The sequence below is a fragment of the Cololabis saira genome, chromosome 24, assembly GCF_033807715.1.
Source record: "Cololabis saira isolate AMF1-May2022 chromosome 24, fColSai1.1, whole genome shotgun sequence".
Lineage (NCBI taxonomy): Eukaryota > Metazoa > Chordata > Actinopteri > Beloniformes > Belonidae > Cololabis > Cololabis saira.
This window is the reverse complement of record NC_084610.1, coordinates 20,362,714-20,376,572: the sequence shown is the minus strand read 5'-3', so window position 1 is coordinate 20,376,572 and position 13,859 is coordinate 20,362,714. Positions and strand designations below refer to the sequence as shown.

General features: G+C 41.4%; 1 protein-coding gene across 1 annotated transcript in view; it reads left to right on the top strand.

Moving 5' to 3' along the window:
* The window catches only part of LOC133424938 (prolactin receptor-like), a 50,224-nt gene extending 44,359 nt beyond the window's left edge, over positions 1–5,865 (top strand). The window contains exons 8-9 of the mRNA XM_061715532.1: positions 1,200–1,269; positions 4,286–5,865. Of these exons, the coding sequence (XP_061571516.1) occupies positions 1,200–1,269; positions 4,286–4,948 (733 nt within the window). The 3' untranslated portion in view covers positions 4,949–5,865. The remainder of the gene's footprint in view (positions 1–1,199; positions 1,270–4,285) is intronic.
* Positions 5,866–13,859: the final 7,994 nt, after the last annotated feature.

Here is a 13,859-nt window from a genome sequence, read left to right as displayed (position 1 = left end):
CTGAGCCCTCCAGACCTCTGCTTTTCTAGCGGCCAGCGGACCGGCTGATGACCCGCCCCGGTGGGCCCGCCTTCAGACCCGGACTGAGGATATCCAGAGCTTTTATTGTGACCTCGTTGCCGGTAGCAACGCGAACAGCCGCGGCCATTCCTCCCAAAACCGCTCCTGGGGCCTCATTTATCAACCGTGCGTAGAAAAGGTTCTACATTCTGTCGTAGGAATGAAATTTAGAATGTGTGTAAGTACAAAAAAATCTGAATTTAGCAAACGTGCGGACAGCGGTCGTACGCACACTAGTAAGTAGTCAGTGATGATAAATCCCACCTGTTCTTAACTGCCGTGCTCGTGCATGGTTAGCGTCATTTGCATTCAGAAACGCCTCCAAATTACCATATATGGAGCAACAAAAGCTCCTGCTAGGAGGGGTTTTTTTTTCCAAACTTTATTGAACAAAATTCTGCAGGGTATACAATAAAAGGCACATGAAACGAAACAATCAATTATCTACAGATATTCAACATTTGGGGGGGTTGAGAGCAAAAAAAAAAAGATACATTTACTGACAAGCTATGGGAAGTGTATTAATAAAAATTAAGAAACAAAGACATCGTTTCATATAAGCTTTTGGCAATATCGTTTTTTCCACACAGTTTTAGAGACGCTAAGTACAGTTTACATTCATTTTTCAGATGTACAATGGAGGGTTTGCATTTATGTATGTGATATTTACCTAGTAAAATAATTATGTTGACCATGTTTGATATATTTCTTGCAAGATTATCCATATAAATTAAGATTTGGTTGGAGTCTAAAGCTCCTGCTTGGAGGTGCAAACACCAACAGAGCTCTGCAGAATAAATGAGTTGTGCGTTCGCGTTGCACGCACACTTTACGCACATATCTGTGCATACGAACGGTTGATAAATGAGGCCCCTGGATTCCCTGCTGGGTGTTTCTGACGTCTGTCATGTCTGAAGCTTTAAATCCTCAGAGGAAATGATGTAGAGGTGGCGTCACTCGCGGCCCTGGACACACAAAACCTGAGACCCAGAGGAGGTCCGACTGTGACGTCAATAAATGCAGCCACTGGGTTCATTTGAGGGTCTCACAGCTGAGTGGATGTCTGTGTGAGATAACTGTGTGTGTTTGTGTGTGTGTGTACGCGCAGCCACTTAACGGTTCCTTGTTTTCACCTTCAGAATAAAAGAGTACTTCCTGCCGCCCATCCCAAAGCCACGAATCATCGGTATCGACCCGCTGCTCCTGAAGGTAACACGCGTGAATGCACCGCTGCGTTCCTCCTGTTATCTCCATCTTTTTCCCCCTTTTACTTGCTTCATCTTCTGTCCTTTTCTTTTCAGTCTCCCGTACCTTCAACCAGCTTCTGCTACATCCTCCTCTCCTTCTCATCTTTCCTTTCTGCTTTTCTCTTTCCTCCCTCTGTCTCACCCTTCCTCTGGCCATTATCTCCTCACATCGGGCGCACAAATAACTAAAATGTCAAAATGTTGACGTGTACGTTGAGAGAATGCATATGTGGGAGAACAGTTTCAACAGGAAGTCTGATCTTTCCTGTCAATCCTCCTCTTGGACCAGCCGGAGGCTTTTCAGGGTCATTTCAGGACATCCTGCCCACAGATACCTCTTTTTAACCAGTTCCAGAGGTGTCAAGTAACGAAGTACAAATACTTCGTTACCTTACTTAAGTAGAAATTTTGGTTATCTATACTTCACTGGAGTAATTATTTTTCAGACGACTTTTTACTCCTTACATTTTCATGCAATTATCTGTACTTTTTACTCCTTACATTTTAAAAACAGCCTCGTTACTCTATTTCATTTCGGCCTTTAAAAAAAAACTATCCAGTTAAATTGCTCCATCCGGATAGAGTGAATTTGGTTGTGGTTGTTTCAGATGTTCTTGTCCAGTTTTGTTCAGACATTGGACGTATTGGACTCGTCTGACTTCATAGATAACTGACTATCATCTGTATAGCGACGAGACCTCCTTCCCACCTCATGGAAGCCCGTATTGAGAGGGGAGTGGTGGTCCGAGTACAGAGCCTTGTGAAACACCCGGCTCTTCAAGGAACTGGGATCTGTTGGATAAATGTGACTAAAACCGAGTCAATGTGGCTCATTTGGTCTCAGTAGCGGGTCGGAGCCTCTGATAGCATGTTGTGATTGATCGCATCAAGTTATTGGCAACAATCTAGCGAAATATTAAACTGGAGTTTCAGAGAAATCCAAATAAACATGCGCTAGAAGACAATCAATTATTGAATGAGGTGCGTTCGCACTTTTGCGTTGGTGTTCTGGTTCCCTCTTTGTTGTTGGTCTTCTTCTTCTCCTACTGTGTTGATATTCTGGCTTTCGGGGGGGCATCACATCCTGAAAGGGGGTCCCGGGGCAGTCGCTAGCTCGGCTAAGCGTGGGTTGGTATTAGTGTTGTCCCGATCGATCGGGCCCGATCACGTCATTTTCAAAAGATCGGGATCGGCCAAAAAGGTATCGGGACATACTGTTATGGCTCGGCCGGCTGGTCTCCGACTCCGCAGAAGAGCCGGCCAAGTTCGTCTTATTTGTTTGCTTGTTGCTCTGTGCCTATGTTTTAACATATATCAATTATTAAATCGTTTTATAATTTTATTTAACAATACAGACAGTTGATGTGTGTTTATTATAAGATTTTGGGCGGCGCCGGCGGCTGAAGAGACGTTTGTGCTGGAGGGAAAGGAAGCGTGGCTAACAGAGAGCTAACAACAGCTAGGCTATGCTCAGATTAGCGGTCTGAAAGTTTTAAAAACAAAGAAAAGCTGTCGGAGAAAAGTGACTGTAGTGTTATGTAAATGATTATCCGTCACTCGTAAATCATCTTTTGGTCCACTTTATTGACTCTGTAACAACACAGGGATGACGGACTGCTATTTTGCGGGACCGGTGTTACGGTCTAAAGGGTCCGTCTCTGAACAACCACACTTGGTTCCTACGCTCTGCGTGAAATCATTACAACACAGTGACAGAAAACTCTAACAGCTGGGATGAAAAGCTGCTGCTATTCATTTCATGTTGTTGAGAATTCTGCACTAAGGTTAAGCCAAAATGTATTTTAATTTTCTTATTGATTGTGAGTTTGACTGGATGTCATTCAAATTTTGAACCTAGTAGGTAAACTACCTCCTTTTGAAGTGAAATTGATTTATTTTTGTCATTGCACTATTCTGCACTTTTTGTTTTAGTTTACAATGTCATGTTCATACATTTTGTGGCACCAGTGCTGATAAGCTTTGTTTTGATCCAATGATGCAGTCAGTGAAAAGAAATATATGTCCATGTTGGAGAGAATGGACAATACATTTTTTTACTTAATTTACTTTACTTTTTTTTACGGGGCAACCCTATTTGGTATACATGCCGGAATAACTCAGATTAGGAGCATTATCTGGCACTAACGGCTCGATCTCCAGAGCTTCACTTCACCCAGCTAAGGTGTATACATGACTGTTAAAACTTATCGACATCGGTCAGATCAAGGCGACAATTTTACTTTCTGTTGGTGCATGTAAACGTCCTGAGTCATTTTTCCAGGTTCCAGGGGCCGGATTCACCAATATGTTCTTAAGAATGATCTTAAGAAATGTCTTAAGATCTAAAATTAAGAAGTTCATAAGAAAGTTCTTAAGTAAAATTCCTCAATATTTTCTTAAGAACCGTCTTAAGAACTGTCATTTCTTACAAATTTCTTATTTTTCCTACTTAAGAACTTCTTAAAATATGTCATTGCACGCGCCAACAAACAACATTTATAGGTAGTTTGGTCTGAACCGTCAGTCACTCACTAAACATGGAGAAGGAGAAAAAGAGATGCAGGAACTTTTCAAGGTTATGGTGGATGAGATTAATGTGCGAAAAAAAATACTATTGGGGAAAATTAATAATAATTAACTACCACGCTAACTAACATGTTACCTTTTCACACAGAAGAAATTTTAAGACGGGTCAAGGTTGTCTTACAGTTAAGAAAAAAGTCAAGAACAAATCTGAGAACTTTTATTTCAAGAATACCATTTATTCTTTAGTTTTTTCTTAAGAAAAAACTTAAGAAGAAAGTTGAGAAAATACTTTTACTTTGACTTTTTTGGAGAATATGACTTCTTCTCTTTTTTTCTTCTTAAGACTGAACTTAAGAAAAACATGACACTTAAGAAGATTTTTCTTCTTAAGAATGTTTTGAGAATCCGGCCCCAGGTTGGTAACTCCCGTTGTGCTTTGTTTCTGCCCTCAGAAAGGGAAGTTGGAGGAGATCAACCAGCACTTCAGCAGCTTCCACAGCTACAGACCTCCCAGCTACTCGGAGGAGGCGTGGGAGCAGGTGTACGCCAGCGACGTCTACCTCACCACGCCCAAGGACTACGGCATCACCGCCGACCGCACGGAGGGAGGGGGCGGCAAGTTGGAGCCCCCGGGGGACCAGCGTCCGGTCGCCCCCCAGCCTCCGTTCCTCACCCACAACCTGGCATCGTACGTCCCCATTGCCCCGCCTCCGCAGGCATTTGTGCCGCTGCTGGACGCGCCGACGCCGTGGCTGGGCCCGGACTACAGCATGATGGAGCACCCGGGCCTCCGCGGCACCGCCCCCGTCTCCGACCCCACCGCCTTCCCCCCCAGCCACTCGCCGCAGGACTTCTACACCTGCGTCCAGCTCCTAAACGACACCGGCGAGGTGCACCTGGTGCCCTGCCTGCCGCCCGCGTACTGCCGGGAGTTCCCGCCTTTCCCGGGTGTCGGCTCTGCGGAGGACGAGGAGGAGGAGGAGAAGAAGAAGCAGCAGCAGCTGAGCGAGTACCAGGCCAGGAAGCAGTCGCTGAGCGGGCTGAAGGACGACGACGCCGTGCCCGACAGGAACGACGCGGTGGCCCCGCTGCTGCCGGTGGACCGCAGCGGCTAACGGCGCCGCGGCGCACGGACTGTCGCCTTGAGCGCAGTGAGAGTCTGTAACCTGCTGGTTCCACCCAAAACTGACCCTGTTCTGTTCTGTTTCCCGCCGTTTCCTTGACTTTGCAACAGGAAGCTGATGTGCAGTACTCCAGCCCCGCCCTCGGCTCCGCCCCCGCCCCGGAAACACGTCAACGGACGTGTTTCACGTGGACGAAGCTACCGCCGGTGCAGGTCCGGACCACCAACATTTTCTGTTTTAGGAACAAAGCAAAGCTCTTTCGGGACCTGGTTGTTGTTGGACCCGGTTCTGGTTTCCGTAGCTCTGCGCCCGACTCGGATGCAGTTTCACTGCGAGGGACCACAGAAGAATTATGGGATGTGAAGTCCACGAGAGCTGAAGAATGAGCGAGGTTCTTCTTGCAGGACATGCATGACAGGACGGGTCAGGACGGGTCAGGACGGGTCAGGACGAGGACCCGGCCGGTCTCCGGTCCGGTACCTGAACGTTCAGGTGCTCCCTCCTAACCCGCGAGTATTTCCTTCACCTTTTCTGGTTTGACACTTTTCTTCCAGCAAGGCGAGTTGTGCTCCGTGACCTGAAGCTCTAATCGTGGTTTCCTTTTCATCGTTTTCCTCCAATATTACTATTGTTTGTTTATCAGAACTCTGGAAATTATACAAAGTTTTATTGGGCAAAGTATTCGGCAGAGACGAGGCCGTTGGACGCCTCGCTGACGTCGCCAGGAAGTCACGGTTTATTCTTTGTAATCTGTAACTGTCTAACTCAGGGGTCGGCAACCCACGGTTCTTAGCGCCGCCCTGGTGGTTCCCTGGAGCTTTTTCAAAAATGTTTGACCTTTTTTTTCCGTCTTTTTCCTTTTCTGTCTTCTTTTTTTTGTTTTTTCTCTTCTTTTTTTTTGTTTTTCTTTTTTTCCTCTTTTTTCTTCCTTTTTTCTTTCCTTTTTAATCTCGACATTTCAACTTTTTTCTCGACATTTCGACTTTTTTCTCGAAATTGTACTTCAACATTAATCTCGACATTTCGACTTTTTTCCTCGAAATTTTGACTTTTTATTCAACATTTCGACTTTTTTCTCGAAATTTTGACTTTTTTCTCGAAATTTTGACTTTTCTCAACATTTCGACTTTTTTCTCGACATTTCGACTTTTTTCTCTAAATTTTGACTTTTCTCAACATTTCGACTTTTTTCTCGACATTTCGACTTTTTTCTCGAAATTTTGACTTTTTTCTCGAAATTTTGACTTTTCTCGACATTTCGACTTTTTTCTCGACATTTCGACTTTTTTCTCGACATTTCGACTTTTTTCTCTAAATTTTGACTTTTTTCTCTAAATTTTGACTTTTCTCAACATTTCGACTTTTTTCTCGACATTTCGACTTTTTTCTCGACATTTCGACTTTTTTCTCTAAATTTTGACTTTTCTCAACATTTCGACTTTTTTCTCGACATTTCGACTTTTTTCTCTAAATTTTGACTTTTCTCAACATTTCGACTTTTTTCTCGACATTTCGACTTTTTTCTCGACATTTCGACTTTTTTCTCGACATTTCGACTTTTATCTCTAAATTTTGACTTTTTTCTCTAAATTTTGACTTTTCTCAACATTTCGACTTTTTTCTCGACATTTCGACTTTTTTCTCGACATTTTGACTTTTTTCTCAAATTTTGACTTTTTTCTCGACATTTCGCCTTTTGCCATTTGCCTTCATTCTAAGGCTGATACAAGACTTTTCATTTTTTGCGGCTCCAGACATATTAGTTTTTTGTGTTTTTGGTCCAATATGGCTCTTTCAACATTTTGGGTTGCCGACCCCTGGTCTAACTGTACGTGTCAGAGATGCTCGACGGCCGATCTCTGGGGGAGTCGAGCATCTCGGTGAACGCGGTCACTCCTCTACTGCTGGACGGTTCGGCGCCGGCTTCCCCGGTGGTCGGTGGAGGAACTGCACGCGTCACAGGAAGTCAGAGGCTCCGGGTTTGGAGAAGCTGCAGTTCCTGGACGGACCTCTAGGGTCCTGAAGGGGTTCGGTCTCCACGGAAACACAATGCTGCACAATATATGGCTTAAAAAAGAAGGCATGTCCAGCTGTAATTATAGTCTGATTAACCTCAGGTGCTGATGAGGGGGGGGCAGAGGTTTCACGGTCTCACGGCGCCAGGTTAGTTTCTCCCATCACGGTCTATCGGTCCTCGTTCGTCAGAGACCTCGTTTTCTTAATGTGCCAAACGTCCACCACGCACCCAGGACGGTGTGGGTCCTGGACTGTGGCGTGTGTAACTGCTGGGGGGGGTTGAGGGGCCCCGGTGGCCCCCCCGCCGTCCTCCTGGTGATGGAACTCATCCACTTTTCCTTTCTTCCCTTTTGCTTTTTCCCGGAAACAGCTGACGGGTTTTCTCTGGCGAGAGTTTCAGGAGTCTTTGGATGCTGCCGGTCCGGTGTTCTGTCGATCCTTGCTACCTGCCGAGAACTGCTACTTTGTGTTTCTGCGCACTCGCACAGTCGATTTTCAAAGTTTGATTGCCACGCCCATAATTTCTTGCATCCCTTCAGTCCACGCTGAAAAATATTGTGACGTTAAATTAACCCTCTGTTCATCTACTGTTTTAAATGTTTTCTGAAACGAGAAATTGAGACAATTTGTTTGTTTGTGTGCCTTTAACTTTTATTTCTTATTATTTTATACGTATCAATCCAAAAATAGTGATTACAAAATGGATAAATTGGGGGGTGTAAGTATGCTGACATTCATCCTGCAGTGGCAGTGAGTTTATTAGTATCTTACCTGAATGCATGAAGTGACGGGAGCATTATTTGATAGAACGTTACTGGACTATCAAATGATGCTACCCCTGAATATTAATTTAAGATTGATGATAGGGGATGTTGAGTATTTGATCCTTCAAAATACATTACCCGTTACATGAATTGCATTACACTTTGTGAACATTATATGATAAAGAGAAAAAAAAACAATTCTATCGCTTGATTTGATATTCATTCAGTTATTCGCCTTTATTTAACCAGGCAGGTCATTAAGAACATTCTTATTTACAATGACGGCCTGGCAAGCGACAAGGACCACTTAGGGGGGAAAAGGAAGTGGTTTAGGGAGTAAAACACAGTAAAATTGTAGCTCTACAAAAGTAGAAAATCATAGCATTTTTCGACAAAGCAGCAGAAATCGACAGAACACCGGTCGCACGCCACGTGTTGTCCCAATGATGCAAAAAGTAGTGGGTTTAAGAAGCACGACAGGCCTGGTGGCACCAATCTCCTGAAATAAACCAAAATGATCTTTTAAAGGCAACTAAACCTTAAATGCACGCTGGTGCACGTGATGACGGTTCCTGCAGAGTAAAATCACGCTTGTTTGTTCTTCACTGATGATGCACAGCTGATTTCCTGGTGTGGAGTTGCCGCCCCCCCCCCCCGGGGGTTCGCGGGTCGTATCTAAGTTCACCTCCATGTCTCCACTCGGCCGAGACCCGTGGGGTCGAAGGCTTGTCCCTACTTTCCCTGCAGAGTCAAATAAAGTCTATTCATGTTCTCACTGTCATGGGTTTTTCTTTCTCACATGCACTTGCACTCAGTCTGAGTGAGGGAACGGTGACGGGAACTTTTCCAGGAAAAACTCCACATGAAAGCGTCATAAATAATGTTTTATCAACTGGGATCATGAAGTGATTTAAAAGCCTCAGTTCTGTGTTGTGGAGGAAATCGTGTGTGTGTGTGTGTGTGTGTCTGTGTGTGTGTGTCTTAAATTAGCCACAATCTGAGGGTATAAATAGCGGTGATGACTGTCAGCAGACTGCAGATAAAAGGAGCCTCAGAGCTGGATGACGGGGGGAACCAGAGCTGGTCACGTGGTTCACGATGGACGGTCTGTCGCTACCTGATTTGAGTCCCACTCCCTACCCGATTTGAGTCACACATGCGCAGTCGCGTCCAACATCGTCGGCCATCTTGGAAAGCAATATATGGCAACACCACTTGGACAAACTATATACATAAAAATAAATGGAAAAAAAGGCAAACCCTCCATAGTATGTTATAAAAACGAAATAAAAAATTATATAACATCTATAAAGGTACTATCAAAAGAAAATCAGTCTAATGTGATTATTTTATATATATATATATATATATATATATATACTACTCACAATAAGTTAGGGATATTGTGAGAGACTATTTTTATTGTCTACATTTTTGGGGTAATATTAAACTAATGAAAATGGTGTTTCTTCTCATTCATCATTAGTAATATCAAAGGGAACTTTTACTTATTTCATTAAAATTCAGACCAAATAGGAAAAGCAATCATGTACTGTAAATAATAATATCCCTAACTTATTGTGAGTAGTTTTTTTTATAATAAACTTTAACATATCAAAAGTACAAAATTCCTTTGAGGAAATATTTGTTTGCAACTGAAACATAACAAGTTCACAAAACACAAGCAAATAAGTATACCTATACATACATTTTTTCCAAGATAATCTTCTAAGATTAAATAAAAAAATAAAAATAAAATAAATAATCACAAAATAAAATAATCACAGGGGTTGACATTTCAACAAAAGTGTTTAAGCGCAGCAAGATTGTAACTTAGACTGATTTTCTTTTGATAGTACCTTTATAGATGTTATATAATTTTTTATTTCGTTTTTATAACATAGTATGTAACATAGTATGTCATACTATGGAGGGTTTGCCTTTTTTTCCATTTATTTTTAATGTATATAGTTTGTCCAAGTGGTGTTGCCGTATTTTGCTTTCCAAGATGGCCGACGATGTTGGACGCGACTGCGCATATGTGACTCAAATCGGGTAGGGACTCAAATCAGGTAGTGACACGGTCAACTTTTTACGAGAATATAAATATAAAGGAACAAAGCGAGGGAAGTTTGTGTGAAGAAGAAAAGAGGGCAAGACAAACTGCTGAGAGACGGTCATAAGAAAGGAGGAGAGGGATCGGGACCTTTTCAAATGTTTCGTTATTCAAAACATTGAACAAAAGGAAATGGACCAGAATGTCTGGCACAAGTTTCAAATGTACTTCCTCAAAACCTGCAGTTCTGCTTTAGAGTGATAGAACCAGAAGGTGGATTTGGGTTCACTTCCTGTTTTATTTTGAAAGTCTGTCTTTAGTTCCACCTGTTTCACCTGTGCGTCGGTTTCCCATCATCCCCGGTGTGTACCTGTAGATGTGTCGTCCTCCCTGCCGCTCCGTTAGTTGTCCCGTCCGTCTTTCCACCCACTCGTTTATGTTTAAATTCCGGCGTGTGCAGAGTTTTACTTGACTTTTGCTGGTCCTCCTGCATTTGGGTCGTCACTAGGGTCACCACCTTTCAGAAATAGAAATTTCAGCAGCGCAGGAGCCAAAAACAAGCCCCAAAACTTCTAAACTGCATAAAAATGTGTTTATTTTATATGAAAGAACAAAATGCTTTGATTTCAAGTTTAAAGTGCTTTAATAGCATTGAACTTGCATGACTGTATAGACAGCCAACCATACTAGCAACTGAAATATCCTCCTATGCTACGTATATCCACATCAGCCAAGATGTATAATATAGATACAGGTGAAGAATATGGTGTAAAAGTTAATTTATTTCAATAATTCAACTAGAATATGGTGTAAAAGTTAATTTATTTCAATAATTCAACTAGAATATGGTGTAAAAGTTAATTTATTTCAATAATTCAACTAGAATATGGTGTAAAAGTTAACTTATTTCAATAATTCAACTAGAATATGGTGTAAAAGTGAATTTATTTCAATAATTCAACTAGAATATGGTGTAAAACTTAACTTATTTCAATAATTCAACTAGAATATGATGTAAAGTGAATTTATTTCAATAATTCAACTAGAATATGGTGTAAAACTTAACTTATTTCAATAATTCAACTAGAATATGGTGTAAAACTTAACTTATTTCAATAATTCAACTTAAAAGGTGAAACTAATATATTACCTAGTCTTATTACATGCAAAGCAAGATATGTTAAACCTTTATTTGTTATAATTTTGATGATGGAATTGTTTATTGATTTCATAAAATATTCTCTAATTTATTTTTTGTTTTCATAAACTGTGAGCCTTAATCATCAAAATGATAACAAATAAAGACTTGAAATATTTCACTTTGAATGTAGTGGGAAATAATATATTTGTTTCACCTTTTAGTTAAATTTACTACGAATGACGTTTTGCAATATATTCAAATTTCAATGAATGAAAATATGGGACAAATCGCGTCCCATATTAGTTCAATACGGGACACAACATTTTTTTCTCAAATAAAGGACAATTCCGTATTTTACGGGACGGGTGGCAACCCTAGTTGTCGGCTCACACGTCCCAGCAGAAACCCGACACAGAAACCTGATCCGTCTCCAGAGAAACGTGTTTTTGCTCGTGAACAAACGTCCTCCAGCTCTGTTGTTTTTGTCGTCCTGCCAACACGTCTTTTAAAAAGGTCTCAAAAATGTAGTCAGACCTGTAACTGATGTGAACTCTTACTTTCAGGTGTGCTTCCAGAGCCACTAAAAACAGCTGGAATTAAAGCTCTGCTGAAAAAGGACAATCTTGACAAGTCCAGATGAACAACTGCAAGATCTCAGATCTTCCACTTTTGAGTAAGATCAGTGAAAAAGCAGCTTTTCAACAGCTAAATAACTTTTTAACTCAAAACACCTGCTATGATGCTTCCAGTCAGCGCTGAAACGTCTCCGACCAAAGTGTTTAATGACACACGTCTGAATACAGACGTGGAAACATGTTGGTCTAAGTTTTACTGGATCTCAGAGTTGCATTTGACCACAATATTTAACTAAAACCCCCGGAGAACTGGGCGGGTCTTTCTGGACCTGCACTAAACTGGTTCAAAACATACTCAGAGAACAGGAAGTACTTTAGTTAACTTTACATCTGAGCAGACAAGAATCAAATGTGGAGTTCCCCAAGGTTCCATCCTGGGACCGCTTCTGTTTAACATCTACATGCCCCCACTTGCACAGATTATAAAACATAAACTATCACAGCTATGCAGATGACACGCAGGTGTATATTACAACGTCACCAGGGGGCCGAGGCCTGTACAGGCTCTTGGTGAATGCATTGAGGAGGTTAATGACTGGATGAGCCACAACTTTCTCCAGCGAAATAAAAACTAAACTGAGGTCATTTTCTTTGGAGCCAAAGAGAAACGATCACAGGTCACCACAGAGCTTCAATCTAAACACCTAAAAACCACCAACCAGGCCAGAAATCTGGGTGCACTGATGGACTCAGACCTCAATCTGGAAAAACACATTAAGACAATAACAAAGTCAGCCTACTACCACCTTAAGAACATATGAAGGTCAGGGGCGTCAGTTTGGTATGAAGGTACGGCAGCCGCCACACCTTGGCTTCAAGGGAAAATGTAAATGTTTGTTTTTTAAATACATTTATGGAATTACTCTGTTTATTTGTATTGATTATTCTATTACTTAATACATATAGAATAACTACAAATGCAAATCATAACATGATCGATTTCACTAGTTATTATACACTGCAAAAACTCAAAATCTTAACAAGAATATTTCTTATTTCTAGTTAAAATGTCTAATTTTTTGTCAAAAAAATCTCATTACATTTAAGACAAGACTCAAAAACAACAATTTTCACCTGTTTCAAGTAGATTTTCACTTAAAATAAGTATAAAAATCTGCCAGTGGAACAAGATTTTTTTGCTTGTAATGAGAAGATAAATCTTGTCCCACTGGCAGATTTTTCTACTTATTTCAAGTGAAAATATACTTGAAACAGGTGAAAATGGTCAAATAACAAGTTATTTTTCTGGTAATGACTCTTGTTTTAAGTGTAATGAGATTTTTTGACTAAAAATTAGACATTTTAACTAGAAATAAGACAAATACTCCTGGTAAGATTTTGAGTTTTTGCAGTGAGCGAGACTGCATTTGAAAAAGTTCCAATTTTCTTGACCACACAGATAAGCTACATAGACTTCTGTGATGAGTATTTGCTGGACGTGTTGATTGATACTCTAGTTAAGTTCTGTGACTCGTAACTTTGCCATACCTTAGCTTCCACTGAATTGACGCCACTGATGAAGGTTAAAAGATCTTTATAAAGCTTGCATGCGCACAAAACAGGGCTTGAAAGATGCACACGCCACTTTCTACGCAAAGGTTGGGATTTATAAAAAGAGAACTTAACGGGAAAATGTGCGTATCTTTACGCAAACTTTGATCCTAGCGCACGAACATTTTGAAGATATGGGGAACTGGCGACGCAGACGGTGAGTTGATGAAATGAAGCCAGATTCATGTCAAACTTTTAATGTCATCACATATCAGATTTATAGATCCATGTACTCCCAAGCCGGCAGTTTTATAGATCTATGTGTTCCGTAAGTGAGCCATTATGTCTGTATTTGCAGTAGGTACTACGTTCATATATCATACTTCCATCTTCAAATGGTATGGAGTGGTGAATAGCACCAGATTGATTATTTATCGTGACAAGGTGTGTAACAATCAGTCCAATTGCTGAGTAAGAATATAAATTGCATGGTGACAGCCGTGCGTAATGCTGCACAACGGATGCGCTGGCACTGCTTGAGCATCACGTAAATGGCAGGATCAGGATGGAGAGTATTTAGGGACCATGAAGATTTCCTGGCCCATGATGATGACTGGCTAATAAGCTGATTGTGCTCTTGGATCTCTGTGCTGAACTGGTCCAGTGTTAGACCCGCATCACACCATCCCGGTGCACATACAGGTGCTGACCACTCTTGGTTTTCTGGCAACCAGCTCTTTCCAGCGGGAATTAGCTGACAGGTATGTGTTTGATTAACAATAAATAATGTTACATGTTC